Source organism: Crocodylus siamensis, chromosome 2 (genome assembly GCF_052110815.1).
Source record: "Crocodylus siamensis isolate JL-2025a chromosome 2, ASM5211081v1, whole genome shotgun sequence".
Lineage (NCBI taxonomy): Eukaryota > Metazoa > Chordata > Crocodylia > Crocodylidae > Crocodylus > Crocodylus siamensis.
In genome coordinates this window covers 161875163-161896830 of record NC_143396.1, presented here as the reverse complement: position 1 = coordinate 161896830, position 21668 = coordinate 161875163, and the positions used below count along the sequence as shown (strand labels likewise).

Below are 21668 nucleotides of genomic sequence, written 5' to 3'. Positions count from 1 at the left end.
CCAGGGGAGTGGAGAGTCCCAGAGCAGGCTGGGCTGGGGCCTGAGCCCAGTTCTCTGCCACTGCTGGGCTGAGCCGTGTCTGTATGGCAGCCAAAGGAGCGTGGTGTTGGGACCCGGCCCCCACCTGTGCTGTGGAGGCCTGTGCCCCTTCCTCCCCTGTGCTCTGGGGGCAGCAAGCAGCCCACAGCTGAAGCCGCTTCATCCAGGAGCACAGGTGGGGGGGCATGGACCCCGGGACCCCCGCTGGACTGTGTCCAGTGGCAGGAGCCCTCCACCATGCACCCCTGGGCGGCAGAGAGTCCTAGACCTGGCCAGACCAGGGCCCAATACCACATGAGTCCCTGCTACTGAGCTGAGCTGGGGCTCAAGGCACAGCAGCAGCTACCTCTGTTACCTCCACTGCTGCCCCCACAGAGTTGGGGAGGGAGCCCCGCTGGAGTTCCAGTCCTCCCACCACCCAGTACGGCTGAGGGCCTACTTACCTTCCCTTGCTCCTGGATGAGCCACAGGTCAGTCCCTCACTGCGGGGGCCTTGATCTGGCTCCCACCCCTTCCTTCCCCCACAGATTGACCTGCTGGGGTTGCGGATGTGTGTGCACCCAGCTGTACCCCCAGCCCAGGATCGACCTAAAGAGGCTCTGGGATTGACTGGTCAATTGCAATCCCTGGGTTGGTGACCACTGAAGTAGAGTGACCTTTTTTCCTAGTACAGTCCTCACATCAGAAGGCTGTCAGAAGTGGCCAGCAGGAAAATCAATCAAGTTTTAATACTGAACACCAGCAAATCACATTTAGCAAAGCTAGTGTCACAATTGATGCTACTGTGAAGGATTAATTTACAGCCAACAAGCTGATAGAAAGTGATGGGAGAATGAGACTCAGCTAAGATATGGGGATCATAGACTCATTAAAGTCTTGATCCTGCAAGGACTTAAGCACATGCTTAACTTTAGGCATATGAGTAATCTCCTTGACTTCATTGCAACTGTTTGTGCGGTTAAAACTAAATGCATGTGGTATGAGGGTCTCAAGGGGATTTTGTATGCTATTGTGTTTATAAGTTAGTAAACCATTAATAACGTAATGGGTATTACAGCAACAAGGTAAATTATTGCCATTCTATTGGCCTCCTTAAGTTGTACAGTGGAAATAGAAACGCCTTGACTCTACTCTCGAAAGGACATTGAATGTACTGTGCCTGCCATTCAGTGGTGGTTGCTGGTCATTGCACTAGTTGCTTTTCTCACCACAGGGTGACTTGTACAGTAATCATTCACTCATTTATGCTGGGAGTAAAATAAATTACATTAAGGATTTAAAGCAAATCCTGAATTTGAACTGTACTCAGAAATTTCTATTACCGTCACATCATACATAACTCTGCTGCTCAGCTGGGGAACTCTCTTGCTTTTGGCAAACTACACAGTTGTTCTGCTGTTTATAAAGGGTTTTTGTCCAAGGCTGGCATGCCAGATATTTTTAACTGCATGTAAATTACCATGTGCTGCCATCTGTTGCTTTGCAATAACCCCCATGTTCCATGCTAGAGGGGATTAGGTGCAGTGTATGTGTGTGTGTGCATATGTGTGACAGCGAGAGAGAAAGAGAAATGGTTATCTACCTTCCCTCCCATGCACTGTGACTGTGACCGAGTCTTAATCATTAAAAACTTTTAAAGTGCTTTGAAGCCCTTGCATTAGAGTGGGCAGTCCCGATCCAAGTATCTGGGATAGGCATTTAACAGATGGGGTTGGAGAGGGTCGATGTAATACTGAGGGGAGCAGAAAGCTGGTGATTTCCTCAGATAGCTAGCTTCTTAAAGCACAGGCTGTAGCTCTCAATCATTAGGTTGTCACAAGTTATAAATTAAAGCTTGCAAGAGGAAGTAGAAGTTCAGTTTGTGCAATTATCTGATCTCTGGTTTGGAACTCATGAGAATTAGACTTCCAAGACTTCTAGAGACTGGAAATGCCACAGGACTATATCTGCTTCTAATCTTACCTAAGATACCTTTGAACCTTACCAAAGCACCTTTTCCTGCCCATAGTTATTTAGCTTATTTTGACTTGAAAAGCTGGAAGGCTTAACTTCCTTTGTCTGTTGGACAGATTTTGATGTTGTAATTGTTCAGATAGGAAAGAACTAGGCTCATTCATTCTTTGCCCTGTCTATTTTTAACACTACTAATGCACACCCATTCATTAAATGACTGAGAATGACGAGTCAAGGTGGCTGGTTTCCGTTACTTTGCAGTGTTCAGATAGCTGAGAAATTCCAAGTTAGCATACGGTATGAGATGCATTACTCTGTGAATTAGCTCCAGGTGTCCAGTTATTTATTCTGTTTTTCCCATTCTTTTTTTTTTTTTGCTTCCCTTAGTTTATTCCCATGCCTGTGCTCTATGGGGTGTTCCTGTACATGGGCGTTGCTTCCCTTAATGGAGTGCAGGTAAGTTCAGTCAAGGCCCCTTTGATAGTTAAGACTAGATTGTCTGAAGGACCTTGTCACTGAAGGGTAATCATTAACAATTGCTTTTGTTATAGCTGCCTGCCCTTTCTCTTCTCCTTCACCTCAGTTTCATTTCAAACAATCCCATCAAGTTTAGCAAATGGCATGTGAGTGAGATTTTAAATAAACATCTCAGCAAGAAGCTAGCACAATTCTGACTTTCTAAGCCATGGTGGATGCCACCAGAAGCAATCATGATCTTTGTAAGTGGCAATCATGATCTTTGTAAGTGGTGGTATCAGTGTGAATAAAACCATCTACAGCCCCTTCCTTACGGACACACCAGTGCTGAGAACAGTGTGTGCTTACTTAAGGTGCCAGTGTGCTTCTGAGATATGTGGGCCTTTAATTGGGCCAGCTGCTTTAAAGTGAAAAAAGTTAATGTGATTTTTTTGTGGTGGTGCTATTCTTCAGTGTGAAGCAGTGTGAACATTGCTATTCATGAACTGAGCAAAGCCAAGGTCTCTTTCTTTGTCACCAAGGAAATAACAGTAAAGGGGGCCTTTCTCACAGTTCAGGCTCTAATTGACATCAGGAGGCTGGAAGTGTTTCTGTTACTTTCTGACACCATGTTAATTGTACCCTTCTTTAGTATTTAGCAGTGTTTTATTAGGAAGGGACTGTGAGTTCTGGGAATGCCATAAGAATTTATTTGGTTCCTTGAAATGGCCTTAGCTTTTGCTTGCTAGATTGAGAGAGGTAGTTAGCAGTGTTAATCTAAAGTTAGGCAGAAGGCAGGGCAAGGAAAGTGGCACTTGAGGTTCTAACGAACTTTCTGAACAAGACTGAGATTAATTTGGTTTCAGCATGAGCCAAAAGTGGGCAAAAGCCTAGGATTCTGGCAAGGAATAGCATGCCAAATGTAGCATTCATCTTCATCTGGTTCTGCTGAATGGAGTTTCTTCTGTGCTCCAGTCCCGGTGGTCTGAGGGCCATAGGATGTCCTTTTTGATTATCTCAGGACATTTGAGCAAAGGAAAAATATCTTCAACTGAAGTGTTGTCTATGGAGCTGTCCTGCTGATTAGCTCTTCAGTTTAGCTCATTATTGCTAACTTCTCTTTATTTTTATGCCAATTATTTGGAAAAGGTGTTATCTTTAAACAGTGTCTTTTAGTGTTCGTGAGTCTTAGGAGCTCATTTCAGTGGGGTACATTAGAAAGGTATGAATCATCAGGACAGTTGTCTTTACTCAGGTTTCTGGCATTCCTTCCTTAAAACAGCTAAATTCTCATTTTCTGGAAATGAGTGAGGCTCCATTTGAAATCAAGACAGTTGCAGTGCATCCATTCACACCTTTTATGGAATCTGCCTGTAGCTTCTCATTTTATATGTTGACAAACATGGATGCCTGAAGTTAGGCTACAAAATCAATAGCTGGAGACCTCAAAGTGATTGTCCTGACTCTGAGAAGTGTCCAGTACCCACAACTACTATTGAATCCAGGTGGGGTTGGGTCAGGGTTCACCGCCTCAGCACTTCCAGAACATCAGGTGACTTCTATTTAGGTTTTTGGAGTCTAATTTTTGTTCCAAAGTTTTAAAAATATAGCTTGTTTGGCCGAAAACACCCAAAGTCTGTTCAAAATAAAGCATGTCTACCAGTTTGGTTTGGCTGGTTTGGGGTTTTTTGTTTGTTTGTTTTTATATCACTGGTTCATAAATCCTGATTTGACAAGCCATCTGCCACTTGGCTATTGTGCATCAGCTGTTCAAGGTAATGTACCATTTAACATTTCCTTGTTTTCTTCTGTCAAGTTCATGGACCGTCTAAAGCTGCTTCTAATGCCTCTGAAACATCAGCCTGACTTTATCTACCTGCGTCATGTCCCTTTGCGCCGGGTCCACCTATTCACGTTCCTGCAGGTGGTCTGTCTGGCTCTCCTGTGGATACTCAAGTCAACTGTGGCTGCTATCATATTCCCAGTCATGGTAGGTGGGGCTCTCCTATATCTGGTTGTATTTTTCTCCTACCTCAACCTCCCTTTCCTTCTTGTAACCTTCCACTTCATTCAAACCCCACAAAGCAAGTCCTGCTGTCTCCCTTCTCAGAGGCCCTAGCATAGAACTCATGACATGCCACCCATTTCACTGATAGAGACTACGCAGTGAATGCCTTCCATCTCCTCTGCTCTTGCTGGTCATGGCAGCCTTCTAAATACTCTCGTGGAAAATGAGCCTGTAAAGTTAATCTTTTCCAGGAAACTGCAATTCCTTTTGACCCTATTTGCTGCCAAGGTCATGTTTCCCATGAGCTCCTCCTAAGAAACCTGAACAGGTGAAAGGTGTATTGCTTTTCCTTTCTAGTCCACATGAAACATGGCACAGTAAACTGCTTCATTGCTTTTAAAGAGCCCAAACAACAACAAAAGCAAAAGTATTTGAAGGCAGACCTGTGCTCACTTCTGTGATAGAGAGAAAAATTGAAAAAGTTACTTGATTAAATAAAGAATCTTTAATTAGAAACTTCTCCTCTTGAAACTTTTGTGCCATAAAAGTTAATGTTTCATGTTTTCATTGTATCATTAGGGTGGTGTGTGTTCTTTAAATAGCGCATAATAGATTCACTTTGAGATGTCAAAGGTTGAACTGTTCACCCAACAGATCATACTATGCAAAGGTATATGGCTTTATTCAAGCTATTATGTAGTTTTTATGCATAGTAAAGAGACAAGTGCACAGTAATTATTCTCAGCGATGAGTTAAACAGCAGTCACACCATAGACATTGGATGATTATTGGAATTCCCATGATCCCACACTTTTGGGGGAAGTTCAGACTTGGAAGCAGGATCCAAGGCTCAAGAACATCCTCAAACCTACATGAACACATGAATCTTAGGAGAAGTCAAATCCAAAACAAAATGGCACAGATCAAGCCATTTTCTAATTCTTTACTTTATGGTTGGTATAAACAGAATTCTGGGTTTCAGAGTGAAAGCTTCAGTCCAAATTTTGAGTGCCTGGAACAATGCTACGTACAGTTCCACTGTTTATTTGGACTTTATAGACTGTGGCCTCCAACTTGAAGCTAGACCAAATTTCAGCTAAGCTAAAGCTGAAACTTTTATAATAAATCCTGGACCAAACTGGTTTCAGGTTTTGCTAAAGAACAAGTCTAGTTGCAGGTATGAAATGTATTGTTTAAGAAAGGGAGGGAGAATAAACAGGTGAAAAATAAAGGAACACATTTACTTTGAATACAAATGAAATCAGAAGGAACAAGGATGATAACAGTGAGACAACCTCAGTGTGTCTTAAAAACAAGCAGATCCTACTTAAAAGCTGCATCTGCCTACTTAGGCTTGATCCTGTTCCACAGATTTGGCACTTAAGTGGGATCCTATACTATCTTGCTTGAGTCACTGAGAAATGGTTAGTACAGAAGGTGAGTGGGTCATCCTCTTCCTTGCTGCTTTTTTGTGACTTAGTTTTAATGTTAAGATGACAACATGCTATAAAAAGAGATGCATTACAGGATGTCCAGGGGCTTGAGCAGAATGGTATAAGCTGGCACTTAGGTGTCTCTGTTTAGGCTCCTAGTAGATAGAATAGGGTCTGGCCCTGAGGGACTACAGTTATTTTTCTCTTGTTTGCCATTGCATCCAAGACAGGCTGTTTTGCCTCCTGTTTCTTCCTGTGCACAATAAACAGAATTCTTAACATGCTGTACTTATAGGCCAGTTTATTACATCTATGTAATCCTATTGACAACAGTGGAGTTAAATGGGGGCAACCGGGCCAGATTTAGCCTCATAACTTCATTTGATGGCGCTAATGTACAAGAATGCAAGTAGAGAAATCCTCTGTTTACTTTTAAACAGAATATGTTTAATACAGAAGCAATTTGTCTTGCAGTGGGTGCATCTACACATACATTGATGCCCTTTTCCTAATGCACATTAAATTTAATACCTCCAATATAAATGAATGCACATTAGTACAAGTGTATGGTGACACTTAAAGCACCTCTGCTGTGATTTTGAAACATGGGGACACTGAATACATGTGATGCAGGGGGTGCTGAAGTCTGCTAATTAGTACGCTCCACCAGCAGACTCGATTGAGTCTGCTCTGACACATGGTAGTTAGCACATGTTGGAGCAGAGCTCCATCATGTGTATGTATAAGTGCCCAGAATGTCTCGGGAGGTTAAAGTGTTTTAGCACAAGCCTGCCTGTTTGTCTGCAACTGATGTCAGATCAGTGCTTGTTCATTCTTTAATATAAGTAAGACATCAAGCCCAAGCAACATTTAGCTGTATGGCTAAATTTGGATTAGAAATTCATGGCGTTCAAAAGAGAAATAAAGTAACCTGCCAGTGCCTTGAGGAACAAAACACTTTGAGTTTTGCACAGGTATAAATTTAGCACAGTATGTATGTTGTTTTGCCAGCTTGTACTAGCTTTTAGATTTAGGGATGCTGAGAAAAATTCAAAGGAAACCATTCAGAAAGCATCTTAGGACTTGAATGTATAGAGCCCTCCACCCAAAACTAAACAAATGCCCAAGAGTAGAACAAAAAATGCTTGTTTCTTCAGTTTCCTTTGTTCACTCTTTCCCTCAGTTCCCAGCAGTAGATGGTAAATAAAATGGTATCTGTTATACAGTAGCTGTGGCAGATTAGTCTGTATGCCTGTATATTGTTTCTGTTGTTTATACTGACTCATGGTAACATAAGACTTAAAAAGATGGAGTCCAACTTGGCTTCCAACGCAAGGAGCTAATCTGACATGAGTTTTACCTGTAGCTAATCAGATTCCAGGCATGTTAATTTACAGCCAGACGTGAGGTATTTGGGTGAAGAATGTTATCAAATTGAATACACAGGGTAAGGCTATGTGCCTGATAAAAGGTCACAATATAAGTAAGTGAAAGGGGGCAGGAAATGGTAACCTTAAATAAAGGAATACTAAATTTCTATCCTATCAGATCCTGGCACTTGTTGCAGTCAGAAAAGCCATGGACTACCTCTTTTCCCAGCATGACCTCAGTTTCCTTGATGACGTCATTCCAGAAAAGGACAAGAAAAAGAGAGAGGATGAGAAGAAGAAAAAGAAGAAGAAGGGCAGTCTGGACAGTGACAATGATGATGTAAGGAGCTCTCCGCAACTACAAAATGAATGCCCCTCTTGCTAGTTAACACTAGGGAACTGTAGTTGTACTCCTCCCTGGCTGTCAGGCTCCTTAGGGGAATTACTGTCCAGCTGGCTTTAGATTAGACCTAACATGTTCTTTCCCAAGCTATAGCCAGGTTAGTCCTGTCCTGAGCAAACTTTTCCTTGCCAGTGTTGCTTTTGCTCTTCCAGATGTCACCAACTACAACTGGGGTTTAATTTCCAAGAATGAAGTCTCACCTTCCCCCTGCCTATGAGACTCCTGTGTTTATTGACAAGTTATGTCTTCTAACTGAGCATTGCTTCTCATCCTATTGTGTTTACACTTTAACTATCTTGTATTCCTGTATTCCTGTCTCCATTTTATTTTACCCTTTACGGTATGTGTTTTCAGCATAAGCATTTCTGTTGCCGGTGGTAATAACATGGCTATTTGCCATGTTCTGGGATTTGATTTGATTTAATTTTTTAAAGGCAAAAAGGTGACTTGTTTAGTCACATTTTGCAATGTATTTTGTTTGCTGTTGGTAATCCTGGCTTAAAAACTGAGACAGGATAAGTGCCTGTCTGCAGTGTGATTTACTCTGACCCCTAATCTCAGGTTGTGGCGTGCATTAAAATAACGAAATATAGCTGCTAATGTAGTTATTAAATGCAGTGACCTGACCTGACCTGACACGTACCTTAGAGTATTTTAATTATTTTTTTATTCTGTATGCTCTTAAACAAAATAGCACCCTTGTGCCTTTAAGCATTCTGCTATCCAGGCTTAATTGGAGGTCACACTACTGTTAAATCACTGTAGTAAATTGTCACTGATGTGCATCATTTTGATGTCTAAAATGTGTTCTCCCTTGGATGGTTGGCTTTTTCAGTCTGGGCTCTCTATAACCATGGATAGGTCAGCAGAGCTTCAGCCACCTCAAGATAATGATGCAGTGAGTTGTGGCTGGAATAACTGCTTTTTCCCCCTTTGAATGGGAAAAGAGGCAAGCTCCCCTGAAGCGGGGCTGCTGCCATCTTTGCTCCTTGGATGAAAAAATGGCACAGGTTGTGCCCTATCCTTAAGGGCCCAGGTGACTGATAAGATGCTCCTCTCCTCTTACCAGTCAGCCCAAGGAGGCTGATTTCAAAGCTGCTGAAGTTTCCACGTTTAGAGGGTTTCAGGCCAGTCTGCCACTTGGAACTCACTAGCAATGCTCCTGGCATTCCATAAAACTCATTCCAGGTACTTTGTTGCAGCTAGGTGTGTTTTGCATGTTGAACAAGAAACTGGTTTATTTCTAAGTATCAATGATTATAGAAATATCTGGGAGCAAAGTGCTTACAATTCTTGCAGATCTTTTCAAGCTTTCTAGTTAATGTCATTTACAGTACTGGGGACAGAACTTGAACAGCCTTGTCTATTAACGTTTCCTTTGGTGTTTTCTCGCCACTGGGTGTTTTTGTAACAGTTTTCTCAGGGAAATTGTGATAGTCTGTGGTTCTCCTCTCCCACCCCCACTCCCCTTTTTTTGATTGTATAAGCCTGCTTTCATGGGTGTGAGTGTCAATGGTTATGCACAATGCATAAATTACAAATATTCAAAGATGACATTTTAGGGCATAAATAATTCAAATGTCATCAAACAGAATGAGCGACGCAAACCCTGTGGTCAACACCAGCTAAGCTCTGAACACATTCCATTTGGTATTCCAGTGCTAATTAGGGACTTGTGAGAAGCTAGGTGTAGTGTTTCTTTATGGTGCCTGTAACAAGTGCACTCCCATGCGGATGTGACACTCCCATGGTGGCTGCTCAGCCTGTGCTCTGCCCTCACTCCTCAGCCTTGCTTCACTTCATCTTTCCTGCCATGCCTTGTTGTTCTTTGAGCTTTGAGAAAGGGAGTCTGCCCCAGCGATCCCCAATCCCATGTTGGTATTCAGGCAGCTCTCCTTTACTTTAAGGGCTTACAATGTGGCTCCAACTGCCCCCTACACCATGCCTGTGCCTCGCAGGTGTTATCAAGCATGTCTGTCATCAGTCCTCTTGGGCCTTGGCCTCAGTCCCTGTGTTCCCGGCCTCCCTTCCCAGGCACTTTGCCTAGTTTGGCTACTCCCGGGTGTGGCTTCTAGGCTTGCTTTCTCCACCCAGGAACTTTATCTCTTATAGCTACTCCTGAGCATAGCATCTCAGCCTGCACTCCTCACCCAGGCACTTTGTCTCTGTGAACTACTCCTGGATACTGCATCCTACCCTCCCATCTCCACTTCTCCTGAGCTTTGGGCCCCTGGCCCCAATCTCTGGGCTCCCTTGCCTTGTGTACACCTCTCTCTTGGCTATGGGACCTCTGACCCCCTTGGTCCTTGGCAGTGGTCCCTGACCTTCAGTCTTCCTAGACCCTGGCCCTGCTATTAGGCCAATTGAGACCATGGGCACCCTGGCCCTCCTTGTTTCCTGGCTCTCTGTTTCTCTGCTCTCTCCTGTCCTTCTCCAGGCCACAGGCTCTCTAGCCCTATCTCTCAGGCCTCTCTATCCCAGGCCTGTTACTGTCCCCTGCGGGCTATGGGCTTACCACACCTTGCTCCCAGGCCTCTCCATTTACAGGCTGATTGGGATCTCTTCCGCCCCTTAGTCCCATCCAGAAACCTCCAGAGTTGCGTACCCCAGTTCAGATGTTACCCAAGAGCCCTGTTGCAGCCTTTCTGCCAGGAACTCCTCTCTTCATGGCCCTTAGGGCTAGCCTGCCTGACCAGCTCAGGGCCTGGGCTTTTATGCTTCAAGTCCAGCCCCCTTCTGGTCAGGTGTCTCTCTAATTGGCCCCTGCCACACCTGCAGTCTGCTTCTTATGCAGCATCTTCCCTTCTTAAAGTGACAGACAAGTTAAGTGCCCTGTCACAGTGCCTACATTTTCAGAGTCTTGAGAATCTCAGAATATTCTGAAAATCTAGTTCCCTGAAAATGTCTCAGTTTGGTGTATACATTTTTGGGTGCTCAATAGTCGCTAGTCATTTTAAAAAATGTTAGGTCATTGGATTTAGCACAAGGACTCAGGTATTTTAAATGTTTATTCTGGGACATACTGCCATACCTGTGTACAAGATCTTCCTTCCCAGGCTTTGTCATCTCACAAGGAGAATGCCGTACCAGTTCATCATCCAAATGTCTGAGCCTTTCCACAAAAGAAGTCTAAGCATTTCTGGCAATATACAACATAATTTATTTGCTAACTACTGGAATCGCTGTCTTTGGGGAGGAGTTTTTAGTCAAAGCTTTTAACTTGGAAACATGTCAGTAGGACATAAATGTGTTTTAAATATTGTCCTGAATGGTAGCTAAAGTGAATAGATTCTCCAGTCTTCCATTTTGTCTTGCTGCTGATATGCATGTTCATGGGACCTGGTGTTTATCACCTCCTCGTAGTCTGAGACAAAGCCTGGAAAGTCGTCGGGCTGAAAACTTATGGGACTCCATGATAAAATAGTGGCAGGTTTTCCCTGCACTGAAATGCCTCAAAAGGCTTCTTGACAATTCTTTGTTTTTCTTGCCTGCATTAGGATCATACAGATTCTTCAGGGGTGCTAGGAGCTGAGGAAATTAATTACTTTTACTAGCTTTCTAGTTGAGACTGCAAGTTGGTCCAGCTACTAGGATGCTGTGGGACTGTTTGTCATAATCTGTCATCTCAATTATAGCAGCATCTCTGCAATTTCAAAAAGAAGATTGATTTGAGGGTGGGGAGCATAATCTAAACCAGGGGTTGTCTTGGAAAGGTGCTAGGGGGTACGCATGGATGGGTGGGGATAAAGTGCTACCACCCGCTACCCTGTGCTGCCACCTCCCGGGGAGGGGAAGCAGGGGGCGAGTGCCGGGGGAGAATTTGTACACACCAGCCGCCATCCATTACTCTGCGCCACCGCCATGTGCAAGCCCCCCTGGCTCCATGTCCAGCCACTGCCACCCCGCCACCCCTGTGTCCAGCCGCTGCCACCGGAATAGGTACACTCCTTAAAAAAAGGTTGAAAACCCCTGATCTAAATGGTTTCACCAAATTCTATTACCTGTATTTTCCATTCAGTTTGGAGCTGGATACAGGGCAGAGCGATATAATGCAGGGAGATGCTGAGGAGGTATAGATAAAGCTAGAGACTGCTTATATTTCTTAACCTGTTTTACTTTTGCAGCAAGAGGAAGCATGATGTGATAGGAGTAGGCAAGCTCATGGAAATAACTAAGGTGGATGGTCTTTTTTCCCTTCCTGGCCTCCCCAGAGGCTGTGTGAACAATGTTTAATTTGTGGGGGGCAATGAGAGAAAGAAAGAAGGCCAGCAGTGGAAATGTTCTAAGACGTTTTACACATTTCTTTCACAGTCTGACTGCCCTTACTCAGAAAAAGTCCCAAGTATTAAAATTCCAATGGACATCATGGAACAGGAACCTTTCCTAAGTGATAGCAAACCTTCCGACAGTGAGTAGAACTAACCTCTTGCATGCCTGCTTGAGTCTGACTTGCACCACCGAAAGGAGAAGAAAGTCTGGTCAATGACTTCTTTTAAACCTGTCCTATGCGTTTTTTTTTCTTTTAATTTCTGGGCTCCGAGTTTATGAATGAGATTTTTTCTTCGCTCTTTTATTCTTTTATGTTGCTCATGCCTCCAGCTTGACTGCCTATAACCAGCTGCTAACAGTTCTCTCACATTCGCGCTTTCTCTAACCCTTCAAGTCATCCAGTCCATTTCAGGTTGTTACCGTCTTTTTTGTTAACTCTGTTATCTACTTCTCTCCTCGTCATTAGTGCTGTGGACTGCATGCAGCATGTAGAAACAGCACCACTGTCTGTTACTGTTTGTTTCCTTAGGTTTGCAAACAGTTGCAAAACAAACAAACAAACAAACTAGTACATAAAAAGATATGGTGTCATAGATCTTCATTGAATTGACAAGGTGATGGTCATTTCAGCCATGTCATATTAACATATTTGCCTTCCTAGATGATCCATTTTTATGTTTATCTGTTGTGACTCTTTCCATATTTCTATTTATCCATAATTTTTTTTCCATTTTAACCTTTATTCATATCCATCTGTATCTTCTGTTGTCCTAACCTGTTTGATACTTGTAGAATCATAGATTAATTGCTTTGAGATCTCATATTATTTGTGCTGGATTTTGGAAACTACAGGAAGCCTGTGGGGTCTTGAGATGAATGGGCCTTGGCATTAGGGTGACCATACAGTTCAATTTTGCTGGACAGTTCCATTTTAAATATCTGTCCTGAGCGTCCTATCAGCTTTGTCAAATGAATGCTTTTCTCCCATTTTCAGCTAGACACTTGGAACCAATGTTTAAAATGGATGGTCACTGTCACTCCCACACGTACCTGCTCTGCACTCTGAACTCAGTCCTCTCCCCCTGCTCTCCAGCAGGCTCCACTGAGACTACAGAAAGAGATGAGCGTGCCGGAGAACAGGGCGCCACATTTTTAAACTAAGGAAATATGGACACACTTTGTATTGTGATAATGGAATTGGACCGAACCAGTGTAATTGGTTGTATTAACACAATTGTTGAGATGCTGGCAACAAACATTTTGGGAGTTGAAGTGCCATTGGCTTTCAAAGGGACTTATGTGTTTTTGAAAATATTACTCATTAATTGTGTGTGTTTTACATAACAGAAAATAAAAAGAGCCAATGTATAGAAAATCTCATTTAATTTGCTCTCTTCCCCCTCCCTTCCCAACCTCAACCCCTCCCCAAGAAGGAAAGAAAAGGCTCCAGGGATCTTTCAAAATTTAATGAAAATATTTTGCCCTCAGTGCTAGACATTCAAATTCAAGTGTTGTGATCACAATAGGGGATAGCTGAAGTATATTATTTTTGTGTCACTGTACAAATGGCCTAACAGCCCAATAGATAAATAAATATCTTAAATGATGAAAAATAGATGGAGTTTTTTCCAGTTGAATTCAAGTGGTGCTCCTATGACAGGTAAAAGGAATTTTTACTTGGACATTGTTCTTATAAAACAGATATAAGATCTGTCTAGTTCCTGTCCTGTCATGGTATTAGAAAGTTCAACTAGAAATCAAGCAGCACAGAATTATCTCAGGTTATTTTTATTATGAAGTTTAGCCTAAAAATCCCACTTCAACCCCAGATGCAGTATCTGTTCATATAAAAACAATATAATCGCTCTCAGACCTGATGCCATGTCATGTTGCCTGCTGATACCATCTTAACAAATCTATATATTGGAATGTATTTTAATCATATGGTAGTGAATCATTAAAACTTAAGATAATGGTATTGAAATAAATATATTTAGGGAATTTTTTAAATGAAAATGGATTTTTTTTATTTAGAGGCAAGGCAAACATTAAAAAACAAACAAACCCCAAAACAAAAAACATTTTCAGGTACCTGGTGCTTGAAAGAGGAGTTGGAATCCATCAACATTGTTGTACCATCCTGAGACAGGCTATATTTTAGAAACCAAAGTATAACACTGATCATCCTCAGTGTTTGTGCTGTTTTTTTCTTGTTCAAAGTGTTTTATAAATATCTAATTCATCTTTTATCCAGTTGGCCTGTGGAATGGATTCCCACTATTTTTAAATCAAAATGTAAAACATCATCTACACTTCTCAGGTTTCTTTCAACTGGGGCTGCTGCTGCCCCAGTCACCCCCACTCAATTACATTACTGATTATTATGAATGCAATTTACTCTTCATCACCATGGGGCAGTAAAGGAGAAAGAAGCACATGGCAACAAGCCACCTACCATCCTGTAAGGCCCTTGGACATGCAAGAGAGGAATTGATAGGGTAGATGAGGAGATAGCTGGAAGGTATGCACTGAACAGAAAGGAAATAGGGAGGATATGAGATGATATGCTTGAAGCAAAGGAGGAGTCTCTATTTCAAGGATTAGAATTTGTTGGCCCCAATCCCTAATCCTTTGATCAGATCACTAGATATAATAGAGTCCAGACATTTTCATGCTAGATTTGGTTTATCAGAATGTTAGCTGCCTAAGTGCCAACTTTTGCATACTCAGTTACATGTTTGCATTCATGGAGGCCTATTTTCTGGATGCAGACTTTTGTATTGCGTTGGTGACAGAGGAACTAGTTTTAACTAATTGAATAGACATTAATTTAATACTTTAATTCAGTGTCTGAAATTCATATGGAAGGAAAACATTGGTATAAACAATGGTCGGGTTCTTCGGGCTTTCTTAGACAAACGGGAGTTGTGCTGGGTAATGTCACAAAAGTTGCATGCTCTGATTTGAGACTTTTTACCCCTCCTCAAACAGGAGAAAAATCACCAACATTCCTTGAGCGCCATACGTCGTGCTGAAAAAATTCCTTTTCTTCAGTCACACACTATGCCAAGGTAAGTGGTTACACAGCCTGTTATTTATGCACATAGTGTGCATAAATGGGGTGTTTTGTGTGTTTAGTGTGGTCTTAGGACTTGATCCACAGCCAGCTGAATTCAGTGGTATTTTTTCTGCTGATTTCAGCAGGCCTTTGAGCAAGCCATTAAATTAGACTTTGTGTGTTAGTAATAGGTCCCACAGACTTTAAGTGCCTATCACCACTGGGCATTTGGGTTATTTGCTATATTCATGTTTAGTATGTGCATGACTGCATATTCCTGAATTTTGCTTTATACTTGCATGAGTTGAATGAGGCTTGAATAGTAGTCCCATTGTAGAAACCTTTATTCTGATATATGCTTATAGAGTTACCTACATGCACTAACAATTCAGAAGTGATATTGTTTAAAGGAGTTGGGGGAAAGAGCATTTTAAAAGCATCAGCTACTGTGGGCTAATGAGGAAGTAGAAATTCTGTATGTGTTTTTATAACTTCTGTTTTTTGTTTGTTTGTTTTTGTTTTTGCATTTAGCCCTCCACATACTCCAGTGAAAGTTGTGCCTCAGATTAGAATAGAACTTGAGCCTGAAGACAATGGTTATTTCTGGAGGAGCAAGGGAACAGAAACTACTTTGTAATTTGTTTTGTTTGTTAAACGTCTACCGAATTTCTTTTGTCAGTAGCCAAATGTAAAAATGCTCTCTGCATCCCTCCTGCATTGGTAAACCTGACACACAGTGGCACCTCTGCCTCTGCCAGTCTCTCTCTCTGCTGAGTATCTTTATTTCAGCTCCATCCACTTTTCCACTTTGACCAACACTTAATTTTTGCCTTCTCTGTCACTCAGACATGTGTGCACATATCTCTCATTTCTTAAGCAGAGGGCAGAATTATTTACGGATATATTATAATACCTTTCTTAAATGTCAGAGGAACTGACATTATTTTAGTTGTGAATCAGTGTTTTTATTTTATTTTTTCTGTCTAGCAGAACAAAACTGACCTCCAGGCTAATTCAATGTCTTTACTACACAGCTGTACACTACTGGAAAGTGCTGCTACACTAACTTGTTCTTAAAGCCTATATTTGTAGTATCAAGAGAAGGAAAACTTAAAAGGTACTTCACTATCGGAACAGACGAACTATTGCCATCATTGTAGCATGTGTTTTGAAATGTCCCTTTCCTATGCAACTTTTTTTTAACACTTTACTGGACTTAATCTGTCAGGTACATTGAAGAGTGTTATTTTCCTAGATTATTTTGTTTAAATTATGGGGGCCTAACCTGCAACTTTTTTGTCAATTTTTTTAACCTTTTTTTAATTACTGTAAAAAAATGAATTTTTTCCTGCAGCAGGAAACATATAGTTTTGAGTAGTTCTACCTCTTATTTCTAGATGCCAGGCTTTCTGTAAAAATGTATTGTACCATATAATGTGATTTTTACAAAAAAAAAAAAGAAAAAAAACCACACTATCTCCAGGGCATGGCATAGGGCGGGATCACTTTTATTAATATCTTTCTGAAGCATCTGTTTTCTTAGTTGTTTTTTTAAAATCTAACATTACTGTGAAGGAGACAGGTTGTATCTTAACACTTGTGATTTAGAAAGAGTCTTAAATGTAATGGCAATAACTGAAGTAGTGACTGGTTAACTGTGTCAGTGGACAGATTCTGATTGTATTCATTTTGTTGATTTCCTATGCAATATTGTTAGAATTATTTTCTTTACAGACACCGTTGTGTGTGTGTGTGTGTGTGTGTGTGTGTGTGTATGTGTGGCTGAGCCTGCTTGCATATAATGCAGAGTGATGATGCTGTGGTTAAGGAGATGATGTCTCACATTTGCCTACCTGGATATACATTTACAGCCCCTACTCTGACAAAACTACCAGCAAGTCTTGAAGGTCTGCCTGCTGAATGTGGGTACATATACTACACTCCCTGACCTGTTCACTAGTGTGTACAGAGCTCACCATATGTTCTTACTGCTTTATTCCATCATTTAGAATGCATCTTTGGCAGATGATACAGTAGGCACCCTCTCTCTCACCTTCTCCCTCTTCCTCTCTCTCGCCCTCTCTCTCCCCCTCTGTCTCACACCACACACACACACACACACAGTTTTTGTTTTAAATAAAGCAAGCAAATATGACCTTGCAATTCAGATTTCCTTTATTCTTTCCTATATCTGTGTGTGTGTGTGTGTGTGTGTAAAATACAAAAATAAACTCCAATATTTTGAACATTGGGCACTGCAAGGAAATGTATACATATGCTTCAACTGCAAAGTGTTTGAAAATGTTACCTTGTACCTACGGTGGGTATAAGAAACGCAGCAGGTGTTCAAGGCAAAATTAGTCCTTTACCTAGAAAAAATAATTTACAGCAGAGAGCAGCTGTTACCTCATCCCCACAGAGCATCTTTGCAATGGGGTGGAGATAGTGGAAGATATATGGCTCATGAAGCAAGGTCATTGGTACTACTAGAGTTTTACTTGCTTTTTTGGTCATATTCCCTGTATCTGAATAAAAACGAAGGGGGAAAATCTGGCCCCTTATTCTTTTTACCTCCGTAGCAGTCAAATGCTTTTACAGTAGCTACAACCCACTTCAGCATGGGTTCCCATCAACAGTATGTTAGTGTGCAGCTATTTATGGGCTTGATCCTGGTGCATTGAAATCAGTGATAAAACTCCCATTGGCAGCAGTGAAGCAGGATGTTTCTGATCTGAAGCTCGCTGAAGCAACGGGTTCATTTCCATTGGTTTTAGCCGACATTTGGTCTAGACGAATGTTGGATACTGGCTGTATTTTAAAAAATGATATGCACACAGAAACTACTTTATAATGCTTAATACTTGGGTCAGTTTAATTTTTTTTTCATGAACTAAGCATGATGCTATGGATTACTGGCCAGCAAAGCCATAATTAACATAATTTAAAATAAAGGATTAGGTATTTCATGATGATGCTGAGAACTCATCTGCTAAATGTTAGTTTCAGATCCCCGACAAGAGCTATACCAGCAGTCACAGGGGCAGGATATTGGTAGATTGTTTTCTCACTTTTTCAGATATGCTGTAGGAATCTCTGGAAATGTTACTTCTAAATAAAATGCTGGATTGGAAGATGGCAACCATATATACCAGTGTAATAGTAATGGGGTCCTAGCTAGGGACCATGAGCAAGGTAGAGGTGCACTGAGATACGCCAGCCCAGAATCTGTCCTTTTATCTTTAGCTACTGATGCTGCTATATTTGAGAGCTGCAGTATTCCTGCAACAATATTAAAGTTAGAAAGTTGGGGAATTTAACTATCAGATACAATAGTGTGCATCCCAACACACACTCATCAGCTGGTATGTATTTTTTTTTTCTTGCATCATTCCAGCTCAGTATCAGGGGATCTACACTCCTGGTTAAATAGAACAAAAATTGCATTCACTGTTGGTGACAAAGGGATAGAAGTCAGTGATAGTAACAAGGGGAAGGGAATACAGCCTCTTCTGCTTGCTGCTTTGACAGATGACCTTACTGTAAATAGTCCAGTCTTGCTTTCAGAGAAGTGTAGGAGACATCTGAAATATTCAGGGTTCCTAGAAAGCAGGGTGTGTGAGGCCTAAGCTGACTGTTTCGGTTAACTGGAGGATGTATAATCAGGGTTGTGCTGTATAGCTGGTTGTGCAATGTTAAATCAATAAGAGACATACAAGACTGTTTTCATTTCTTTGTTAAAAAAAAAAAGAATCACTGCCCACTGCAACATGAAACAAAAGATCCAAGTACCATGTCCTCTGGGCACATCTACATGAGATGCTACTGTGCAATCACTACTGCGCATTTATTTAGTACTTGTATTAGCAAGTAGCAGTAACCAGAGTTTAAGTGGCGCTACGGTAGCGTACTAGCACTGTGCTGTGTAGTGCTACTACGCAGTGTTTTTCAGCTACTGCACACTCAATGTGTCGTGTAGACATGCCCTCTGCGTAGGTTTTTGTTTTCTGGTTTTGTCCATGCTGTTCAGTTCTACCAAGAGAAATGTGCGTGCTGAGGAAGGACTGACCTAAAGTAATCAGTGTGGATAGCGAGCAGATTTCCCTAGAAAGCACTTAAAGAATAGAGAGTAAGACTTGCTTACAGTTTACTCAAAAGGCAGGGTGCTCCTCTCTCTCCTTCTCTCTCTCTTTCTCTTTAAATCTTTTCATCTGCTATTACCTGGTGATCAATCTCCAGACAACAAGGTCTTCCACTTTTAAACCATGTTAAATGTACTTGAAATGTATTGACTGCTGATCTATATCTTTCTTTTTCAAAAAACAGACTGAACTGTTGTACAGAAGGTAGCATTGTACAGGGATGGGACAAAGATTTCTTTATTTTTCCATGTAAAATCATTTAACTCTTTGATGGCATGAGTGTGACATTTGTCTTTTCAAATTTCCATGGCTTTAGCCCTTTGCTAAAAGTTTTGATTACTTTATTTTTTTAAAAAACCTGTCAACACCAAAAGGCTAAGTGCAGTAAAATGGCCCTTTAACAAACTTGGCTCATCTACGGTCACGTGAAACAGTTTCATTGCATTCTTTCAGATTTGTGATATTAATTTGTGATCATTGCACCCATGTAATGTAGGGGTCAGGGAAATTGCAGGTTACAAGTTATTTTGAGAAGCCTGCAATGAGCATGTTCCTCCCATGGATTAGTGGATAAGTGACTTGCTGAAAGTCACTTAAGATAGCAGTAGCGGGGCAGGGGACTGAACCTGTATCTTCAAGGTTCCAGGCTAGCCCTTCAATTATGGGCCCAGCTTCCTCCCCCTCCCCAGCCTTCCCAGAACTGGGACATTGTGGGAGGGAAGAGGGCAGAGTTGAGCTCATCATCTGGGTTCTCAGGGTGTACTTCTAAGTCTTTTGAAGACAGAACCTTTTAAAGATGTAAGCTGCTAAAAGCAGTTTTCCATACAAATATTGCAAAGTGAGGTTTACTCAGGGCTATTGTCATCCAATGAAACTTTAAAAAATAACACACTGTAGAAAACTTTATCCCAGACCTACAATGTGTGAATGTTGATGTCTGCCTCTGTAATTTTGGTAGCCATTCCTATGGCTGAGATGCATCTGTTCTGTTTTTTTCAGAATCAACATGCACTTTCAGATACTTTTATTATTATTTTTAATTCTCTTGAGTCTGTATTTGCTTTGGAGGAAAGAATAAAGACTTATTTTTAAATGAAGTAGATCAAGATGGTGGAACAAAATGAAAAAAAGAAGAAACATTTCAATATATAAATGATTTTTCCAGTAATATAAAACCTGAAATTCCTTATAACATGATAGTGTTTTACAGTTTTATGAAGCTTTCTATTGTGACTTTTATGGAATCAAAAGATGAAGATGATGAGATATTTTAGCATTTATATTTTTCAAAATTAAATGTATACTGAAAATAAAGTAACTTTATGCATTTATTGGTGTATTTGCCTTGCCTCTCCATCTTACTTTCTTGAAGCAGGATTATGAGGATGCACAGGGGATTGACTATAACTTGCTGGGCATACACCATTTGGCAAACCTGTAGGTGTCAGAGAAGTTTCATTATTACTCTGTTTTTAGGTTAATGGAGTCATGTAATGATGCAATGAATATGGGACCTGATCCTCGCTTGGTGTAAATCAGCACTTACTGCAAAGGAAGAGAGGACCCTTCCAGATTTGGAAACATACGCATTATTGTGATGGGAGTCCTCTGCCTTTGAGAGATCTGATTGAGAGAAATTTTTAAAAGACTTTTTCAAGTTCTCTCTTGCAACAGGATTACCATAGTGTGAGTCCAGCAAGTGCATTAGAAGAAATAATTTTCATCAGGCAGAAGTTATTACTTGCAGCCAATGTCTGATCCGTGCATGCAAGCTTTGGAATGGATTCTGCTGTGCACATTCAGACCAGGCTGCAGCTAAACCCAGTCCTGAAGCCTTTGTGCAGACAAACTCACTAATTTTGGCTGAGTAAGAAGTACAAAATTGGGGTTTACTAACCCTAATGGGTGCATCGCTTGTATGGACGACTCCATGGTTGACCCTTACATTAAAAAGGACCCTTCTGCCAAGGGTCAAAAGTACCACTTGAACTTGAGGGGGGAAATCCTGGCTCCTGTGAAAACCTTCCTTGATTTTATTGGGGCCAGAATTTCACTTGTTTCTTAAGGAAGATGGTGTTAAATGCTGCTTATGCCTTGCACTGCACCCTGTCCAGGGGTGAAGTCAGTTCTTAAGGGCATCTTCTGTTAGAGATGCATGGCAGACACTTATCCATATTTGAGATGAGTAGCAGGATGTGCTCTACATTAAGACAAATTAATACCAGCTCTTCTTTCCAGTCCTCTGACAGGAGGTCTGGAGGAACCACGTCTCTGGCTCTTCTGTTTCTCAGTAGAAGATGCCAGTTATGGAGATGAATTTTGTGACTGAGCATACATCTGCCAGGGAACACATCTACCAGATTGGAAATCCACTGTTGTGTAGATCATCAAATAAATAGCCTCAAGACGGTAATTACTCAGTCACTATTGGCACAGCAGTGAATTCTGAAATAGGTTCCTACTGGTAACAGTTGGTTCATGGTTGATGAGAATCTCTCTCTCTTTCTCTCTCAGTACTTACTGTTAGTGACAGCATCAGC

General features: G+C 41.4%; 1 protein-coding gene across 3 annotated transcripts in view; it reads left to right on the top strand.

Annotated features, from left to right (window-relative positions):
* The window catches only part of SLC4A4 (solute carrier family 4 member 4), a 312036-nt gene extending 291581 nt beyond the window's left edge, over positions 1-20455 (top strand). For 2 of the 3 annotated variants that reach the window (XM_090031969.1, XM_090031968.1), the window contains exons 21-26: positions 2380-2448; positions 4265-4438; positions 7438-7599; positions 11974-12070; positions 14923-15002; positions 15521-20455. In XM_090031969.1, the coding sequence (XP_089888095.1) occupies positions 2380-2448; positions 4265-4438; positions 7438-7599; positions 11974-12070; positions 14923-14966 (546 nt within the window). In that variant the 3' untranslated portion in view covers positions 14967-15002; positions 15521-20455. The remainder of the gene's footprint in view (positions 1-2379; positions 2449-4264; positions 4439-7437; positions 7600-11973; positions 12071-14922; positions 15003-15520) is intronic. The other variant, XM_090031970.1, reaches the window with a different exon arrangement.
* Positions 20456-21668: the final 1213 nt, after the last annotated feature.